General features: G+C 44.6%; 1 protein-coding gene across 1 annotated transcript in view; it reads left to right on the top strand.

Annotated features, from left to right (window-relative positions):
* The window catches only part of LOC108408166 (guanylate cyclase 2G-like), an 82,994-nt gene that overhangs the window by 23,271 nt on the left and 42,389 nt on the right, over positions 1–17,334 (top strand). The window contains exons 13-21 of the mRNA XM_073241665.1: positions 1,650–1,818; positions 3,090–3,245; positions 5,651–5,828; positions 7,116–7,256; positions 8,123–8,315; positions 10,028–10,202; positions 11,355–11,453; positions 12,689–12,780; positions 14,017–14,122. Of these exons, the coding sequence (XP_073097766.1) occupies positions 1,650–1,818; positions 3,090–3,245; positions 5,651–5,828; positions 7,116–7,256; positions 8,123–8,315; positions 10,028–10,202; positions 11,355–11,453; positions 12,689–12,780; positions 14,017–14,121 (1,308 nt within the window). The 3' untranslated portion in view covers position 14,122. The remainder of the gene's footprint in view (positions 1–1,649; positions 1,819–3,089; positions 3,246–5,650; positions 5,829–7,115; positions 7,257–8,122; positions 8,316–10,027; positions 10,203–11,354; positions 11,454–12,688; positions 12,781–14,016; positions 14,123–17,334) is intronic.

Raw genomic sequence — 17,334 nt, forward strand, 5'->3', positions numbered from 1 at the left:
ATGTTAAATAAATATTATTAAAATGCCTTCTCACGAAGCAATCAAGGAAGACAAGTGAAACCTGAAATGATAAACCGTGGGTCCCCTATCTCCCTGCACTATCATTGTTCACTTCTGAAATGCGTTTGGCCGCGTCCTTCTAACCATCACTTTACCCTTCTAGGCCTGCCCTTGAAAACTTCAGAGAAATACAAACATCTGTCTCTCTAATCATGTTTCAAATACGACAGTTCCTGTTTCCCAGATTTCTCTTTTCTCCTACCTGTCCTCCCAAAGTAACAGTTTCCTCCTCAACTCCAGATCTTTCTTGAAGCCCCTCCCTATGCGTGGGAAGACCCACACCCTCTGCCTTCATCTCCTTGTTAAATGAGCGTGGTCTCCGCCTCTCTGACTCACCTCCTTTAGCAAGCTCCCCAGATTGGCCCTCTTTTCCCCATTCTGATCATTCCCCTGTTTTGGGTTCTCTAGTGCTCAGGCTTGGCTTGCACCACATATAGTTTGTAGCTAATACAGGTTCTTGTGTTTGGGCCCAACTATTGGTATTTTCTTTTTAAGCTCCCCAGGTGATTTTATGGTGCAGCCAAGTTTGGGAACAATTTCCAAGGACAAGTTCTCCGCGGTCCAATGTGCACGTGAAATCTGGGGATGGCTGTAAGGCTAAAATGCACAGTCTGATTCAGTAGGTCTGGGTGGGGCCTGAGATTCTGCATTTCTGGCAAGGTCACAAGGAAAGCTGATGCTGTAGGTCCCCAGGCCACCTTTCAGGTAGCAGAGGTCTAGGCAGTCCCATCACAACAGATGGTGAAATCAAGGCCCAGTGAGTTGCAGTGACCTGCTTGAAGAGACTGAGTAGTCAAGTCTAGACTTGAATACCTATCTTCTGACTCTAGTGTTCTTTCTGCTCTCTTCATAAATAATGGTACTTCATTATTGCATTTTATTTATTTATTTCATTTTATTGCCTTTCCCTGAGAAATGCTCAAACAGGACCATTAAGTACATGTAATAGAATATAATATTCCATTGTTATAGAATCATTGTATATAGTTAGTAATAAAATCTGATTTGAAATATATAGGTAATAAAATAATATTCTTAATCACATAGTGTTTCCATATTGTTGATATTCTTTACCATATTTATATAAACTTTTTGTTATAATTTATAGAGGATATTTACTTTGTGTCACACACTGTGTCCATTTTTCCATTTAATCTCCCCAGCCACCCTATGAGGCAGGGATTACTGTCACCCTCTTCTAGATGAGAAGAATAGGCTTAACAGAGGTAAAGTTACTTGGTCTTAACTAAGATTTAGAGCTGGGATTTGCATTCAAGAGTCTGACCACTAGGTCAGACTTAATTTTATTTAGTTGGCTTAGCTTATTTATTTTAAGCTGGCCTTGCCTTTGTGACTCTACACTGAGGGTCCAGAAATATTTTTCTCTTTTTAGGGTGCCCGTACCCAGGTTGACCTCATGCTCAAGGGGCTGTGTATTAGTGGCTTATGAACAAATGAACCCAGAGGTGGGCATATCCTCCTGCCCTGGGTCCAGCTGTGTTTCTGTCCATCTGTTTCTCTGCCTCTGTTTCTTCCAGTGGTATCGTTGGCACCTGCTCTAATTCGTTTGCTCAATTTCACTCTTCCAGGGCATGCTGTTCCTCCACAGGAGCCCCCTGAAGTCTCACGGCAACCTGAAACCTTCCAACTGCCTGGTGGATGGTCGGATGCAGGTGAAGCTGTCTGGATTTGGGCTGTGGGAACTCAAGTATGGCCAGACGCACAGGACATATAATGAGAAAACAATGGACCACTCAGGTACCCACTAGCAGATCCCGTGCCTACTCGTTATGGGCACAGTGGTGAAGGAGGTCCTGGCTCCATCTCTGCTTCCTGATGGCACCTGCAGGTTGGCCTTCTGCTGGAGGTGACAGTACATGGCTTTTCTGCTCACCCAAGCAGATGAGAAAAAATAACCCACATAGGTGGTATGAGTCCATGGTGTGATGTCCCAGTTAGGAGACTTGTTCTCATCCTGGCTTAGCTGGGCTCCCTGGAGCAAGTCACTACCATTCCCTTTTGTCCTCTGTGTCCCATCATAGCTTCATCCTATGTTCTCAGTAAGGAGTGCAGGACCTGCCAGGGATGTTAACCACCCCACATCAACTGAATCAGACCTGAGGTTGGGGTCTGGTGATTCTTACATTCTTGAAATCCAGCACACCTTCACACAGGGGCCACGAGCTCAGGACTCCTTGCCCTGGTCCAGCATTAACTGAGCATTACTGACTCTCACCTCTCATGTATCCAGGTCCCTATGGAGCCCATTGTCCTCAGCCTGGACCACCTCTCTCCAGAGCAGCACACTGCCAGCAGCTCTGCCGTGTGCATGTGGGGAAGTTCCTATCACATAGGATAAGTGTCTTACAGAAAAAGACAAGGGACATTTTGAAAACCTGCTAGAAGCCACTTCTATTTTCTTAACCCCCAATATATTTTCTTTTAATGATTATAACCTATAATGACATAAACTTACAAGCCTCATTGCAAAAAAAAAGAGTAGGTATATAAAATATCCAGAACAGATAAATGCATAGAGACAGAATGCAGATTGATGGTTGCCAGGGCTGGGGGGCATGGGTAGTGACTGCTTAAGGGGTATGGAGTTTTTACTTTGGGTGATGGAAATGTCTGGGGACTAGATAGAGGTGGGGGCTGCACAACACTGCAGATGTACTTACTACATGCCACTAAGTCGTTCACTTTAAAATGGTTTCTTTTATGTTCTATGTATCGTCCCTCAATAAGTTATTCTTTTTTTAAATATGGGCAATGCAGGAAAGGAAAAGGAAAAGGAAAACCACCTGCAGTTGCCCAGTCACGAGTTCACCATAGTTAGAGCACATGCTTCCCAACCATTTTCTGTGTACTGACACCTAGGCCTCTTCTGCGAGCTCTTTAAGCCAGGCACCGCCAGGGCTGACTGCCTGGGGCTGGATGCCTTCGTTCCTCTGAGAAAGAAGTGAAGCAGTGGTGTCTCTGGGTCTGCCCGGCTGCTCTCACCTATGCTGACATCCGTTGCTTTGCAGAGCTCTATTGGACGGCCCCAGAGCTGTTGAGGCTCCCAGAGGTGCCCTGGGCAGGCACCCCAAAGGGAGACGTGTACAGCTTTGCCATCCTGATGAGGGAGCTTATCCACCACCAGGACCACGGGCCTTTTGACGACTACGACGAGGCACCACGTGGTAAAGCTGGGAGAGTCTCCTTGGCAGGAGTTGGTTATCTGGGCTAGATTTTAAACGCTTGTTTTCATGAATTATTTTATTAAATGTTTATTAATTTATGATTCATTCCATTTTTTTTCTTTTAAAATTCATGTTCTTTTTTAAATTAAAAAACAAACTGCACTTTGCTTGTTTAAAAAATGAAGAACTTGGAATTACGTACGTTATTCTATTATAGCAGCCAGGGTGATCCTGTTAGAAAATGAGTCATATCATGTCACTTCTCTCCACAACTGCCTCCCTTGGCTTCCTGCTTGGGGGATGAAAGCAGAGTCCTGGCAGTGGCCTACAAGGCCACCAGAGGCCTCTAAACATGCCTCTGTGACCTCTGTTAGTGCCCGAGGGCCCCCCTAACAAATCACTACAAACCTGTTGGCTTTGAACAACAGAAATTTATTCTTTCGCAGTTCTAGAGACTCAAAGTCCAAACTCAAGGTTCAGCAGGGCTGTGCTGCCTCTAGAAGCTTCAGGAAGCATCCATTCTTTGTCTCTTCCAGCTCTTGGTAGCTGCCCCCACCCACCTTCACGGGTTTCAGCCACATTGCTCCCATCTCTGCCGCTTCCGTGACGCTGCCTCTTCCGCTGTACCTCTCTCCTCTGTCTCTTGTAAGGACCCTGCATTGGATTAGGACCCACTTGGATAATCCAAAATGATCTCCTCAACCCAAGATATTTAATTATATCTACAAAGGCTCTTTTTGTCAAATAAGGTCACATCCACAGGTTCTGGGAGTTAGGACATGGACATATCTCTTTGGGGACCACCAGTCAGCCTACTGCACCTCCCTAATTCCTTCTCCTGTGGTTTGCTCCTTTCGGTCACCCTGGCCACTTTCATGTGCCTCCAACATGCCAGTCACATTCCTACCCCAGAGCCTTTGCACTTGCTGTTCCCTCTGCCTGGGCATCTCTCACCTAATATCTCAATATATACAAATTTATCTCATTCCTTCTTAAGGACTACAAAGTTTTTCATTGTAAGGATGTGCCATATATTATTGATCAATGCATATTTTAGTTGTTTTCCATTTTTGCTATTATAAATCGGGGCAGGAAGCAGCCTTCTATCTTTGTGGACATGTAATTGAGAATATATATATATTTAAAATGTATTTAATTTTTTTTTTTGATGAATGCTGTTGTCCACTTATAAAGGATATATTCAGACTCGTTTTTTGGTGGGTTGTCTCTTCACACAGCCCATCAGGGAATTAAAGGTAAAAGTAGTAGGAGATAAAGCAAAATGCAATCAAGATTGATTGAAAAATGCATACTAGGCATAACCTCCTGGAACTATTATATTCCACCTTGGCTGCACATTAGATGCCTGGGGTACTTTAAAGACTGCTAATGCCTGCATCTCAGGATATTCTGATGTCACTGATCTGGGGCACTGGCATGGCATCAGGGTTTTTAAAGCTCCCAGGTTATTCTCCCAGTGGCCCAGGCTGAGAATCACTGTGCACATATATGTGACTGAGTTTCTAACTAAACCATTCCCACCTTTCTCTCTTGTTTTTTTTTCTTTATCACTTTGACTACCATTTCTAGTCCATCCCCCAAATGGCCAATCTCAAGTCTTATCTTCAGATCATCATTCATTCCCTGGACACTTTTTCAAATCAGGAGCCTTTCTGAATGTATATAGTTACTTTGAAAGCAGTTTCCAGTGTCTAATTTACAGCTAAATGAAATAGAAGTGAGACTAACCCAAAAAGGTTACTCCCAAATCCAGGTGCATCTGACTTTAGAACCAAGTGGCTACCCAGATCTCCCCAGACTGAGCCAAGGCAGGAGCCCACCTCCACTCACTAAACTCAGCTGCCCCTGACTATGCCACCTGGGGTGGGGCAGAGGCCGGGGCAGGAAGACTGGAAATGGGCATATTTCCCCCTCACTGTAGTCCTCTGCTCACAAAGTTAAATGAGAGCTGGCCACATGAGACCAAGTGTACACAGGACTGCAGCCAGGGAAAGCACATTGTGTACCTAGTTTATGGGCAAACATACTTCTCATTAACTTCTTGCACTTCCCTACAAACAAGCCTGGTGCTAGGAACTAAGTAATTATTGATTCTTTGCACACACTAGACCAGAGGTTCTCAAATGATAGCGGGCATCAGAATCATGGGCAAGGCTTGTTAAAACACAGTATCGTAGGTCCTAGCCTCAGAGTTCCTAACTCAGTAGGTCTGGGGTGAGGTCTGTGAATCTGCATTTCTCTCAGGTTTCCAGCTGATGTTGAGAAGCACCGGTCTAGTGTGGTCACCGAGCCAGCAGCATGAGCATTCCGTATATTTAAAGTGAAACGTACCAACTGGCACAAAGTTTACACATTTGGCTAACTAACCCCAAAATGAATTTCAGAAATCATCAGTCAAATCAAAGACCCTACGGCCTTAGTTCCACTTCGACCTTCCTTGTCAGAGGAGAAGGGCAATGAGAAGATTATGGTCATGGTGAGAGCATGTTGGGATGAATCTCCAGAGAAACGGCCCACTTTCCCTTCCATCAAGAAAATGTTACGAGAAGTCAGTCCCAGAGGGTGAGTGAGATGTGCAACACACATTTTCTCCTAATCACTTAACAAGTGGAATATTAAAACTATATGGCTGTGATCGGTTCTGTGTGGCTCACTCTCCCTTCATTCATTCATTCCTCCACTCATTCATTCATTCACTATATACTCATTCGATGCCTACTATAGGCAGAGCATTGTGCTTGCTGCTGGTTCGAGTAGGGTAGTAAATTCTCCCTTTATTTCATGAATGATAAAAAAAAATGGATCACAGAGTAGTACTTCCATTGCCCTCCTTTGTCCATTCCAGATATCCCTAATCAATCAAGGTCATCTTTCCCAGGGAGTTTTGACATGGCCTCAGAATCTTATTCAAACCGGTATTCCACAGGTCAAGATTAATCAGTTGGGATTGGACTATGGGATAAAAAATTATGCACCAACCTTCAAGTAGATTAATGACCTAAATTAATCATGCCTCTCAAACAGTTTTCTTATTTGTGGCTTGCTTCACATCAGGACAATTGCATCATGTTTTGGCACATTGAACATAAGAAGGCACAGCCATGTCAGAAGCAGTTGCAGTTGATAGAAGGAGCCCTGGGTTGGGGGTCAGGTGCCAGCTCCTAATGTGACAAGTCTGCTATGCATTCTAGCACAACAGCCCTGTGTTCTGCATTGCCCACATCAAAATAGTTTTAAATCATATGTGTTAGGTCAGCTATGACTTTTTACTCAGAAAATATGGTCCCCAGTGTTAAGGCAAGTCTATTTCCTATGTGAGCCTCTGTCTCCTCATCTGGATGATGAGGAATTTAAATGATTTTCTCTGAAGACCTTTCTAAAACAAGAGCCTATGGGACCCAGAAGTGTCCCTAACATCTGCCATCTGAAAAGAGAAGAATGACCCTCCCTGAAATCTAAATTTGTGACTAATCACGACAGTGGTCTGGAGTATGTCAGGAAGTTGGGGAGGGCCAGCAAGGCCACCTTTTTGTTGAATGTCTGCTGGGTGCCAGACACAGCCAAGGGTACCCATCATCTCCTTGAACCCTCAGAGAAACCCTGTGAGGTATATGTTACTATGGTCACTTTCCAGATGAAGAAACTGAGGCTCAGAGAAATGAAGGGTGCACATCAAGATCACAGAACTGGTGAAGCGCAGGCTTGTCATTTTGCTGCTGTCCATTGGCAGCCCTTAGGGAGGAAACCTTAAGGGTGAGAAATGTTTCCTTGGAATGTATAGTTAGAACGTGTGTTCCACAGTGGCCCTAAAGTTCTTTGAAAAAGATGTTAATTTCTATTCTTTTAAAGCCACGCGAACATCCTAGACAGTATGGTGAGCAAGCTGGAAGTATATGCCAATCACCTGGAGGAGGTGGTGGAGGAGAGGACCAGCCAGCTGATGGCAGAGAAGAGGAAGGTGGAGAAGCTTCTGTTCACAATGCTGCCCAGGTATTCCAAAGCCCTGGGGACCGTGGCAAAGGAACCAGGAAGTGATAACAATGTTATCTAAGAGAACCCCAGGAGAGAATATACTCTTTGTTCTTAAGAGCACTTCAGGTCTTCTAAAACAGGTCACTTTGCGTGTGATTTGGTACATCTTGTAAAGGGAGATGGAGGCAAAGACCCTCGAATCCAGAGGAAGAGAGAACGTATCTTTTTCCACGAAGAGGGTGGGTGCAACAGTAGGGGACAGACCACTAGATGGCACTCTAGTTACATGAGTTAATCACCAACTTCCCAGTATTTCAGATTTAAGTTCAAAGCCTTTGCACAGTACAGTATGTATCCATGACTTCAGATGCAAAATTTGCCTCATTTTTGGTTCTCTTTTCACCTGTGCATCCTCTAAACACTTGGCAGAAGCATCTGCTGTTGAAATTCCTGCACTCGTCCCATGTGTTTTGACAAAGAAGAAGATGAGGATTTGAATGTGTTAATGTGAGACTGGTCGAGACAAAAATACTGACTTGTGGATTGGTGAATGCTTACATTTGCTCCCACATCTGTAGACCGAGTCTTTACAATCCAACTCTATAACCAGTAGGGGAAAATGAAATGCCCTCAGGAAGAACTCCTTTCGTAAAGGCATTTATGTGCTTAGCTCCTCCTCCCTCCCCCAGTTAAGATATTTAGAGAAAACACAGGCAGAGGAATGAGTGTCAAAAGAGTGCCCTGAGATGATGGATTTTCTACCCCAAACCTAACCCATTGAAGCAATGGGCTTTGCTTGGAGGACAGCGCGATGACTTTGCCAGGGTCTGTAGGAGACAAGTTAAATAAGATTGCTCAAAAACAATCCCATTCTCTGGTTTCAGCTTCATTGGAGAGCAGCTCCTAGCTGGAAGGTCCGTGGAGCCAGAACATTTTGAGTCCGTGACAATCTTTTTCTCCGACATCGTTGGATTCACAAAACTGTGTTCTCTCAGCTCCCCCTTGCAGGTTGTAAAGCTCCTTAACGACCTGTACAGTTTATTCGACCACATCATTCAAACTTACGATGTGTATAAGGTGAGAGGCCTGGCTCCCGGGTTGAGGGACCGCATGCGCCCTGCTGGTGGGGCGTCGTGAGGGTGAGCCCAGCCCGAGGCGCCAGCTGGGAGGAAGGCTGCATTTCAGGCTGGCAGTCAACTCATGGCAGAAACTCTGTGTTTTACTCCTGGTTGCTTTCCTGGCAAAGGGCTTGATCAATCACAGGTGCATGTGCTTGTCGAGAATCATCCGTGTTCCCTGTTCCCTTTCATCATCTTATCTCACGGTAAACACATTTATAAAAGAGGCATTGACCCTTCTACCGGCTGCTCCCGCCAGTCCTCTCCTGACTGCATTTCCTTCAGATCAGAGAGGCTCTCAGTCTCCTTCCGAGGCTGTCTCTGGGTCTTGGGTGAGTCTCACTTCTGTGGCCGATCTCTAGCAATTCAGGTGAAGATAGACTCCCCAGTTCAGACTATCAGACAACTACCTGCCTAGTACTAGGCTGGGGTTGTATGAATACGGTCACCTAAAGTGAAATACAGTTTTGGATGGAGGATAGAAGAACCAGTAATTTGGCTCCATTCAGGTGGTGGTGATGACAGTTCTTGGTGTTTTGTGACTTCCAGTGGGACCAGATCATGACTCCAGGGCCCGTGTTCGCACAGGCCAGGTGAGCAGCCACAAGGGCACCAGCTCTGGCCGTGATCGCAGGGCTCCTTCCATGGCCCCGGAGCCAGGGAGCCCCGAGGGACAGTGAGATCATGTCCCTTGGTGACATGTTCTCAGTGGTCATCCCCCAGCATTGCCCACAGATGTTCCCTCTGTTGAAGAGTGAAAGGATGGTATGGATAATCTCAGAGAGCAGATCACGCACACCCAACAAAAACAGCCCGCACTGTCTAGGAGGGCAGCCTCTGGGATTTCCTCTTTATGTTACCTTCTCAGTTACGTTTTGCATGAGCTAATACTAAAATAAGTTTGCATTTCTAAAGGATGTGCTCATGGTGGGGAGAGGTAGCCTAGAGGCAGTTAGATTTGTGTACTAGTGGACTTTGTGTAATTTTGGGATCCCCAGGAGACAGGTTACTACCTGGCTAATGCCTGCAATTCCACCTTTACCACATCATTTTTGGATTCTGCTAAAATGCAAATGCATTGGAAAAGGCTGTAACTTTAAGCTTACACTTGTCATTTATTCTCCCTTGTGAATGAGAGAAATGCAAGCTGATTTTCTTAGGAGGATTGGGAGAGAAGAGGACAGATCAGGCAGATACAGTTACATATATGTATAAAGCATATGTTTTGTGTAATGTGTTCATATGTGTAAGTGTATATACAAGCCCTTGTGTTGAGTGAAGGCATTTCAGGTTGGAAGATGAATCCCACTTGATGGATCCATGTGACCCTTCAAGATTTACTGCATCAGTACACTGCTGCCTGTTTAACTGGTTTTGAACCTGTGTTAAGGAAATATGGTCCTCAACTACCACTATCAGATTTCAGAGGAGGAAGCAGTGACTGTGGGGAAGAGGGCTCAGGGAAGAAGGACTCTGTGGAAGAACCAGGCCAAGAGCAGAAACCTGAGGGAATGCTAGGTCTTGGATGGAGTAGGGGTCAGGGAGTGAGACTCTTAGAAGTATGGGGCCTCAAAGCAGGGATCAGTAACAAGGGGCCATGGTCTCTGACCCCACCCCCACCCCAGCCTCCCTCACAGAGAATACATGTCCATTTTGTTGTGCTGTCTTAAGGTTGAGACCATTGGAGATGCATATATGGTAGCCAGCGGACTTCCTATCCGCAATGGAGCCCAGCATGTGGAGGAGATTGCCATGATGTCCTTGCACTTCCTCAATGCCACCATCCACTTCCAGATTGGGCACATGCCTGAGGAGAAGCTTAGGCTCCGGATCGGCCTCCACACAGGTGAGCGGCACTGATGGCAGGTGGCCTTGTGGCCTGTGTATGGTGGCAGATAGTTCTGGACTCAAGTCCTAGGTCTGAGGCCTTTAGAACCTTGAAACTGGGTGGTAACATCTTCGGGGGAGATCAAAGATTGGGTAGTCTTTGCATGTGTATTTCCTGGTAGCCAGTTTGCCTGGTAATAACAAGGCGCACAAAGACTTCAACGTGCAGAACCAAAAATAATGAGGAGAACAAAGCCATGACGGTTATATCGGGCTGCTTTGACTCTGTGCCTCTGCATCAAAGGCACTTTGTTCTGTTTTTGTCAAACTCATGGACGTGTTACCTCTGCAGAAGGGACCAGCATGGTTTAATGCTCTTCTGTCACCATCTTGAACTTATTAAACATTTTTGAATGAAGGGTCCCTTATTTTCATTTTAAATTGGGCCCTGCATATTATGATGGTGGACCTGTTCCTACCTATCCTCTGATGTTTTACTAAAATAAAACCTGACCCCTAATCAAATTAATTACTCCCATGTTTGTGCTACGATTGCTGTGATTGCATCTCTAGCAAGTGAAAAACATTGTCATTAATTTCTGTCTTACCTCGGTTGTTTTGACAAAATACTATGCACTTGGGTGGCCTAAACAGCAGACATCTATTTTCTCACAGCTCTGGAGGCTGGAATCCAAGATGAGGCTTCCAGCTAGAGAGAGCTCTCTTTCTGTCTGGCAGAAGGCCACCTTCTGGCCATGCCCTTGCATGGCAGAAAAAGAGAAAGAGGTGTGATGTCTCCTCCTCTTCTTAGAAGGGTACTAATATCCTCATGAGGCCCCTACCCTCTTGACTTCATCTAAACCTAATTACCTCCCTGAAGTCCCACCTCCTGATACCATCACATCAAGAGTTAGGACTTCAGCATATGAATCAGGGAGGTCAGGCACAAGCATTCGGTCCATAACAATTGATTACTATGTTGTTTTCTACCAGAAGTCTGTGGGTTCCGTAAGTTGCCTTCTATAAACCCTAAGATCTATTGCTAAGCTTTGCCTTATGAGGGCACTTAACAAGTAATTGTCGAAATGCATTTGTTGATGGCATGCGCCTTGTGGAGCCCAGCCCTGGAGACAGGCAGATTGGTTACACCCTTCTGTTCTCCCCCTTGCAGGTCCTGTGGTGGCTGGCGTAGTGGGAATCACCATGCCCAGATATTGTCTGTTTGGAGACACTGTGAACGTGGCATCCAGAATGGAGAGCAGCAGTTTGCGTGGGTATCATTTACAGCACTTTGCAAACATGATACTGCTGTTCCTCCTGTCCCCTGTCTTTGACCAGAGGGTATTTTTAGAAGACCCATTTGCATTGTGTCTACTGTTTCCCACTTGGAGAGTAAGATCATTATTCACTTCAGATCACAGGCTTTGCAGGCTGGGTTTTGCACTGTGCTCTCCACGGAGCCACGTGAACGCACATGACTGCCTCATTCCAGGACTTCCCGTTCCAAACAGTCAAGTACACATATAATAAAATCACTGAAACGAAGAGCAGCAGTTGGCAAACTTGTTTGATACAGAGCCAGACAGTAAACATTTTAGGCTTTATGGGCTGTAGTCTGTGTTGCAACTACTAAACTGTTGTAGTGTGAAAAGCAGCCATTTACAACATGTAAAAGATTGGGTGGGGCCATGTTCCAGTCACAATTTATTTGCAAACACAGGTTGTAGGCTGGATTTGGTCTAATGGAAGGTCATTGCCCCATCCCTTTACATAAAGTATAGTGTCAGTAATGCAGAAGAAATCTGTGGCCAAGGACCCCAAGGGGATTCATGTGTTTTTGCTTTACAGTAATTTTATTGCATTGATTATTGCCAGACATACATATGCCATTTATCAGTGCAGACATTTATCAGCTGGAAAAAATAATTACTCAGTTACCTGAGTTTTGAAAAGTTTAGGTTAACATTCTTTTGAATTTGTACTTTTTCCATGATATATAAACACACAAAAAATTTTTGCCCCTCCGAATACTTTGTTGTCCCACTTAATCAATCAAGTCTCAAACACAGCTTGAAACCTCCCTTTTGGCTTGTAAGTAAAGATTTTAAGGATAACTTTTGAAAATGGAATTGCTGATATAGCTGCGAACCTGCCTCTAGTTGCAGTTCGGATTACAAGCATTTTCAGTGATATGTACCAGCTCCGGTGCCATGCCAGGAAGGCTGAGGTGCCCAGTGACCTCCATGTGGAGGTCATTTCTACGCTGAATAGGTTAAAGCTTGAGCACCACCCAACAGTGTCTGAGCAATGCCTGGATGGTTGGGGTTCCCCACCCAAGCATCCCAGACTTCAGAGATGTTGTCTGGGATTTGCTTAATGAGAGGTGCAGGCAGGCCACGAATGTGAGCAGTGCAGCGTTCTCTCTCCACAGTAGCCCCTGCCCCACTGACACCCATCAGAAAGTCACAACTGGGCAATAACTTGGTAATAACTGGTTTGTGGCAGCTCTCCGGATTCATGTCTCTGAGAGCACTGCAGCCACCCTGCTGACATTGGGAGGATACGATTTGCAAAAGAGAGGCACCATTCCAGTCAAGGTAAGACCAGGACACCTGCCCCTACCTGCCCCATCTGGGTCTCTGGTGGAGATGTGGGATGCGTGAACCTCTGCCCTGTGGTTCTGGGAGACTGCGAAGGTCCCTGGGGAGGCTCTCATGTCTGCCAGGTCTTCTTCCTTCAGAGAGGACCATGCAGTCTCCCCAAATGGTCACACGTGGACTCTGTGACAGAAAACACCTTCTGTGGCTGTCTCCGCTCTCTTTGCCGCCAGTGGTCTCCTGGCTTCTGCCTGACCACGCCAGTCCAGTCTCCCAGAAAGCAACGGCAAATACAAGCCCAGGAATTACAGTGCCCACGTTTCCTCTGCGTCCCCTCTCCCAAGTCTAAAGTGCCTAGAGAGAGGGAACAGAGCCCGTTGGTTTGGGGGTACTAGGACCTCATCTCTATAGATTTAAGTGTCTTTTCCCTTTTCCTCTGCCTTCTCCTCCATCCTGGCCTACAGTCTGTCACTTAAACATGCCATGATACAGTCTCATCTTTCTGATAAACAAACACAAGCCTTTGGGGTGGAGGTTGCTCCTCTTGAGATGTTCTCAAGAATGTCTCAGAGATGTTTGTGGTGGGAATGGGGAGTGGTTGCTATGATGTTAGGTGTTTGGGTGGATGTGGGGGTCCAGGGAAAGAAGTGAAACGGAAGGGGATGGCATCAACCCTCCAGTTGGCTGAGCCTGGCCCTGGCATGCTGTATTTGGTCAGAGGACTTCAGGTGACAGGAAGATTTTTCTAGAATACAGCAGTAGAGATCAAGCTTTGAATCACCTCCCAGTATTGCTGTCTGATTTGAGGGCTTTATCATCTCAGTTTGATCATGTAAAATGGGAATGGTGATAATACTGCCCTCAAAGGTGGCTGTGAGGATTAAAGGTGAGCATATATGTGAGATGCTTCACCTAGTGCCCTACTCATAGTGAGAGTTCAATAGGTTTTATTATTATTTAAAATACTTTCTTGGAAACAAATTTCGCCTCCAATGGCTCTCACTCCCTAGGCCATCACTGACTGTCCATTTGGCTTATTAACCGATCTCACGAAAATCACTGACTTTTCTATAATGAGGTCTTTCCATCACTGAGGCAGCTCCTGCCTATTGCAGTTCTGGCTGCAAACAACATTTTCAGTCACAAGCAAGGGAGCCCCAAAGTGTCTGCGGTGAGGCCGTACCTCGCAAGCAGCCTCTCCTCTGACTCACCCGTGCTCCGCTTTGCCTCCCACAGGGCAAGGGAGAGCTAACAACTTTCTGGTTGAAAGGCAAAGAAGGCTTCCCTATTCCGCTCCCCAACTTTACTGAGGAAGAACTTAAAGTCCCAGAGATCTTATAAGGTGAGTATTTACCTTACAGATGTTTGTGGGGTCCTATGAAAGCCTGTGGGGACCTTTCTGTGGGATGCATTAAATATCCCATTGAGGGCCGTATAGTTCTGGGCATTTAGTCGGTTTCCCAGCAGGGGGAGCCATCGAGCTGGCCTTGTCCCACATGGACGTCTGTGGCCTGGAGCAAATGTGGAGTTGCGTGAACTGCATATGCGTATAGTATCCTCGTTTCCTGGGGGTCCAGATCTGGACTGATGCTCCCAGACCCGCTAGTGAGCCTGCCCACGCTGCCAGATATTTCCAGCCCATTAGCTTGCAAATTTGCAGAGAACTCAGTTCATTCTGGAAGGGAAAGCTGAAGAATGAAGCCCAGGCCCACAAGCCCTGTCTTGCCCTGCCTCCCTTTGCAAGGTGGCTGCTCTCTAAACCTTAGGGCTTATTTTCTTTATCAGTTAATCAGCCTGCAAGGAAACAGGAGCCCATACCAGGAGGTTATCTCGGGAATGTTTCAGGGGATAAGTCTCTATCTAAGGTGTGAGCAACCCCTGAAATCCGGCAGGACCAGGCCCTTCCAAGCAGATAGGATCCCTGCAGTCCCTGGCTGGAAGGCCTGGTCCTGAGCTCTAACTTGCTGTGAGTGCTGTATCTTCCAAATGGATAAAATCCCTCTCTCAATTTATCGCTTAATTTCTTTCCCACCCACTGAGCAAAGGATGCAATTGAGGCTTGAATTTTAAGTAGAATTTGTCAATGATCTATGAAATACCTAATTGTTTTTTAATATCCAGCAGACAAAGGTGAACCCATCCATTCTGTTATGAGTATTTCCCTTTTATACAAATAGGATTCCGTGTTGTTTTATTCAGTGGTTTTTGTAATAGATTTACTGAACCACTAATGCATTTACATTATTTCTTTTTTATCCCTGCAACTCCTCACATCACATGTTTTGAGTGACTGCTTCTGACTACAGCAGAGCAATTGGAATAATATATCATATTTGAGACATTTTCCTGTTGAATGAGATGGGGAATGCTTTCTTTTTTTGCTTTATCTCTGAGCTGATTTTGTAGATATATTTTTTAGCTCATTGTAGGGAAATAAACTACCTTTTGGTGGGTTGAGAGCCTTTAATAACAAGTTTTTAAATGGTTTGCTAGAATTCTTGCCTTTATTTTGCAGTAGGGATGCTAAATATGAATTAGGGGAAGTGCTTTTACAAGTAGTCCCATCTCTGCTGAGCTCCTAAGCATTTTTGTCCACAAGACTGTCCTTCTATCCAGAGATGGGCAACTGAACTCTCAGACCTTCACAGACTGTTTGCTATTACGAGATTCCAGTTTCGCTGTGGTAGACTCACTGCTGCTCACAGGCCTTCAGTGCTAAGGATTGAAAGCTGTTGACTGACACTTAGAAAGAACAAAGGAGGCATTTATATGATGAGGATGGGAAGCTTCCCTTGCTACCCCAGCAGGGAGACAAAAGGTCAAATTTTATTTTCTCATGTCTCATAACTTCTCCTCTTATTTGGGATCAGGGCTTCTGGAGGCAGCATCTGCTTTGAGGTCTCTTAGAGAGATGGGCCAGTTTCCATCGATCCAACCATATGAATATTTCATTAATTCAAGGAGCATTTATAGAGCACTTACTCAGTTCCAGGCACCCCCCACTGAGGAACACAAGAGAATATGAAATTTCCTTCATCATCCAGTTTAGTTGGAGAAAGGAGGCAATCTGTTAATAGAGTCATGTACAAAAGTAGAGAAGTACCGAAGCAATGAGATACTGTTAAATTTAAGGAGCATTAGAAAATAATGCACATACGTATGGATGGGGTGGGACATAGCAATTGCATATTACTATCCCATCTCTGTATGGAATGTGTGTGTGTTCCTTCCCTTCCAGTCCTAGCCCATGTGCTTAAACAAGTTATATTCATATAGTAAAGACTTAGTTACTTCTGCCTTTGTCAATGAACCTTATAACATAAAATTTGGCATCATTATAACATACACAGAAAACAAATACACGTGTGCATACACAGACATTCACATGCACATATGTGCACATATATACATACACATGCACACACATATACTTATATTCATGCATATACACACATACATGAATCTATATAACAAAGATCAATAGATAAGAGATTTGTGTGTATATTATATACTCAGCACATATGTGTGTATATATGCATGTTTACATAGATAGGTGGATTCTTTTTTATTCTACTCAAGTTCTGAGAGAGAGTCCAGGGGTAGAAAGAGGAAGACTCTTTAGGGGATCATAAGCAGGAATTTTGATAAGAGCAATTCCCTAAAATCTATATCCAGGGTTTTTTTTTTTTCTCTTGTCAACCAGGGATAGCTAAAGGAGAGTGTTCTTTCCTCATTCTCTAAATGTCCACCTATGTTTGGCACTATGGGAAATTACAAGAGAGATTGTTTTGAAAGTGCTTTCTCTTAACTCCTTAATAGAGAAGTGAGGAGACATGGAGGGCAACCAACATCATAGGGCTGTTAGTTAACTTTAGGTTGAAACACACCCAATTGCTGAGGGAGACATTAAGGCTTTAGGGACAGGATGGCTCAGAAGACTTTTCCCACAAATGTGAATCTTACAAAAATGTCCACCTTCTTGCATCAGAAACACAATGCTGGTATTTTTGAAATGTAAATGTAGGATAGAATGATGGAGAGTCTGTGGTAAATATGTGAGTCTAAGAAGTTCTTGTTGTAGAAAAACCCCTGTAAGGGTTGAAGACTGGCTATCAACATGACATATGAACACTGCAAGCTATCAATGTAGGTTATTCATCTTAAGACATTTTATTTATTCCATAGCACCAGGTAAACATACAGATCATTAAACATTATGATAAAATAAAGCAAAACTAACACAACATTGTTTTACTATGACAGCCAAGGATTTATGATTATGGCTACGAGTATGCTACTTAAGAGTTTTTTACTAGAACAAATAAAATACATCTTCTCTCCTTCCTGACTATAAAAATCCTGAATTTATAAGAAGAAGAGATCCCAAACTGATTGGAGCACAAGCTTTGAGACCAGTTTAGACCACACTGAATCATTTTAACCTGGCCTTTTGCTAAGCAAATATGCACTTCATGTCCCCAGAGATTGGAAAACTAGCTTCTGAGTTCATTAACAGACTTGTAAAAGAACCATCAAACTATAGAACTCCAGACT

This window comes from Manis javanica, chromosome 7 (genome assembly GCF_040802235.1).
Source record: "Manis javanica isolate MJ-LG chromosome 7, MJ_LKY, whole genome shotgun sequence".
NCBI classification, from domain to species: Eukaryota; Metazoa; Chordata; class Mammalia; order Pholidota; family Manidae; genus Manis; species Manis javanica.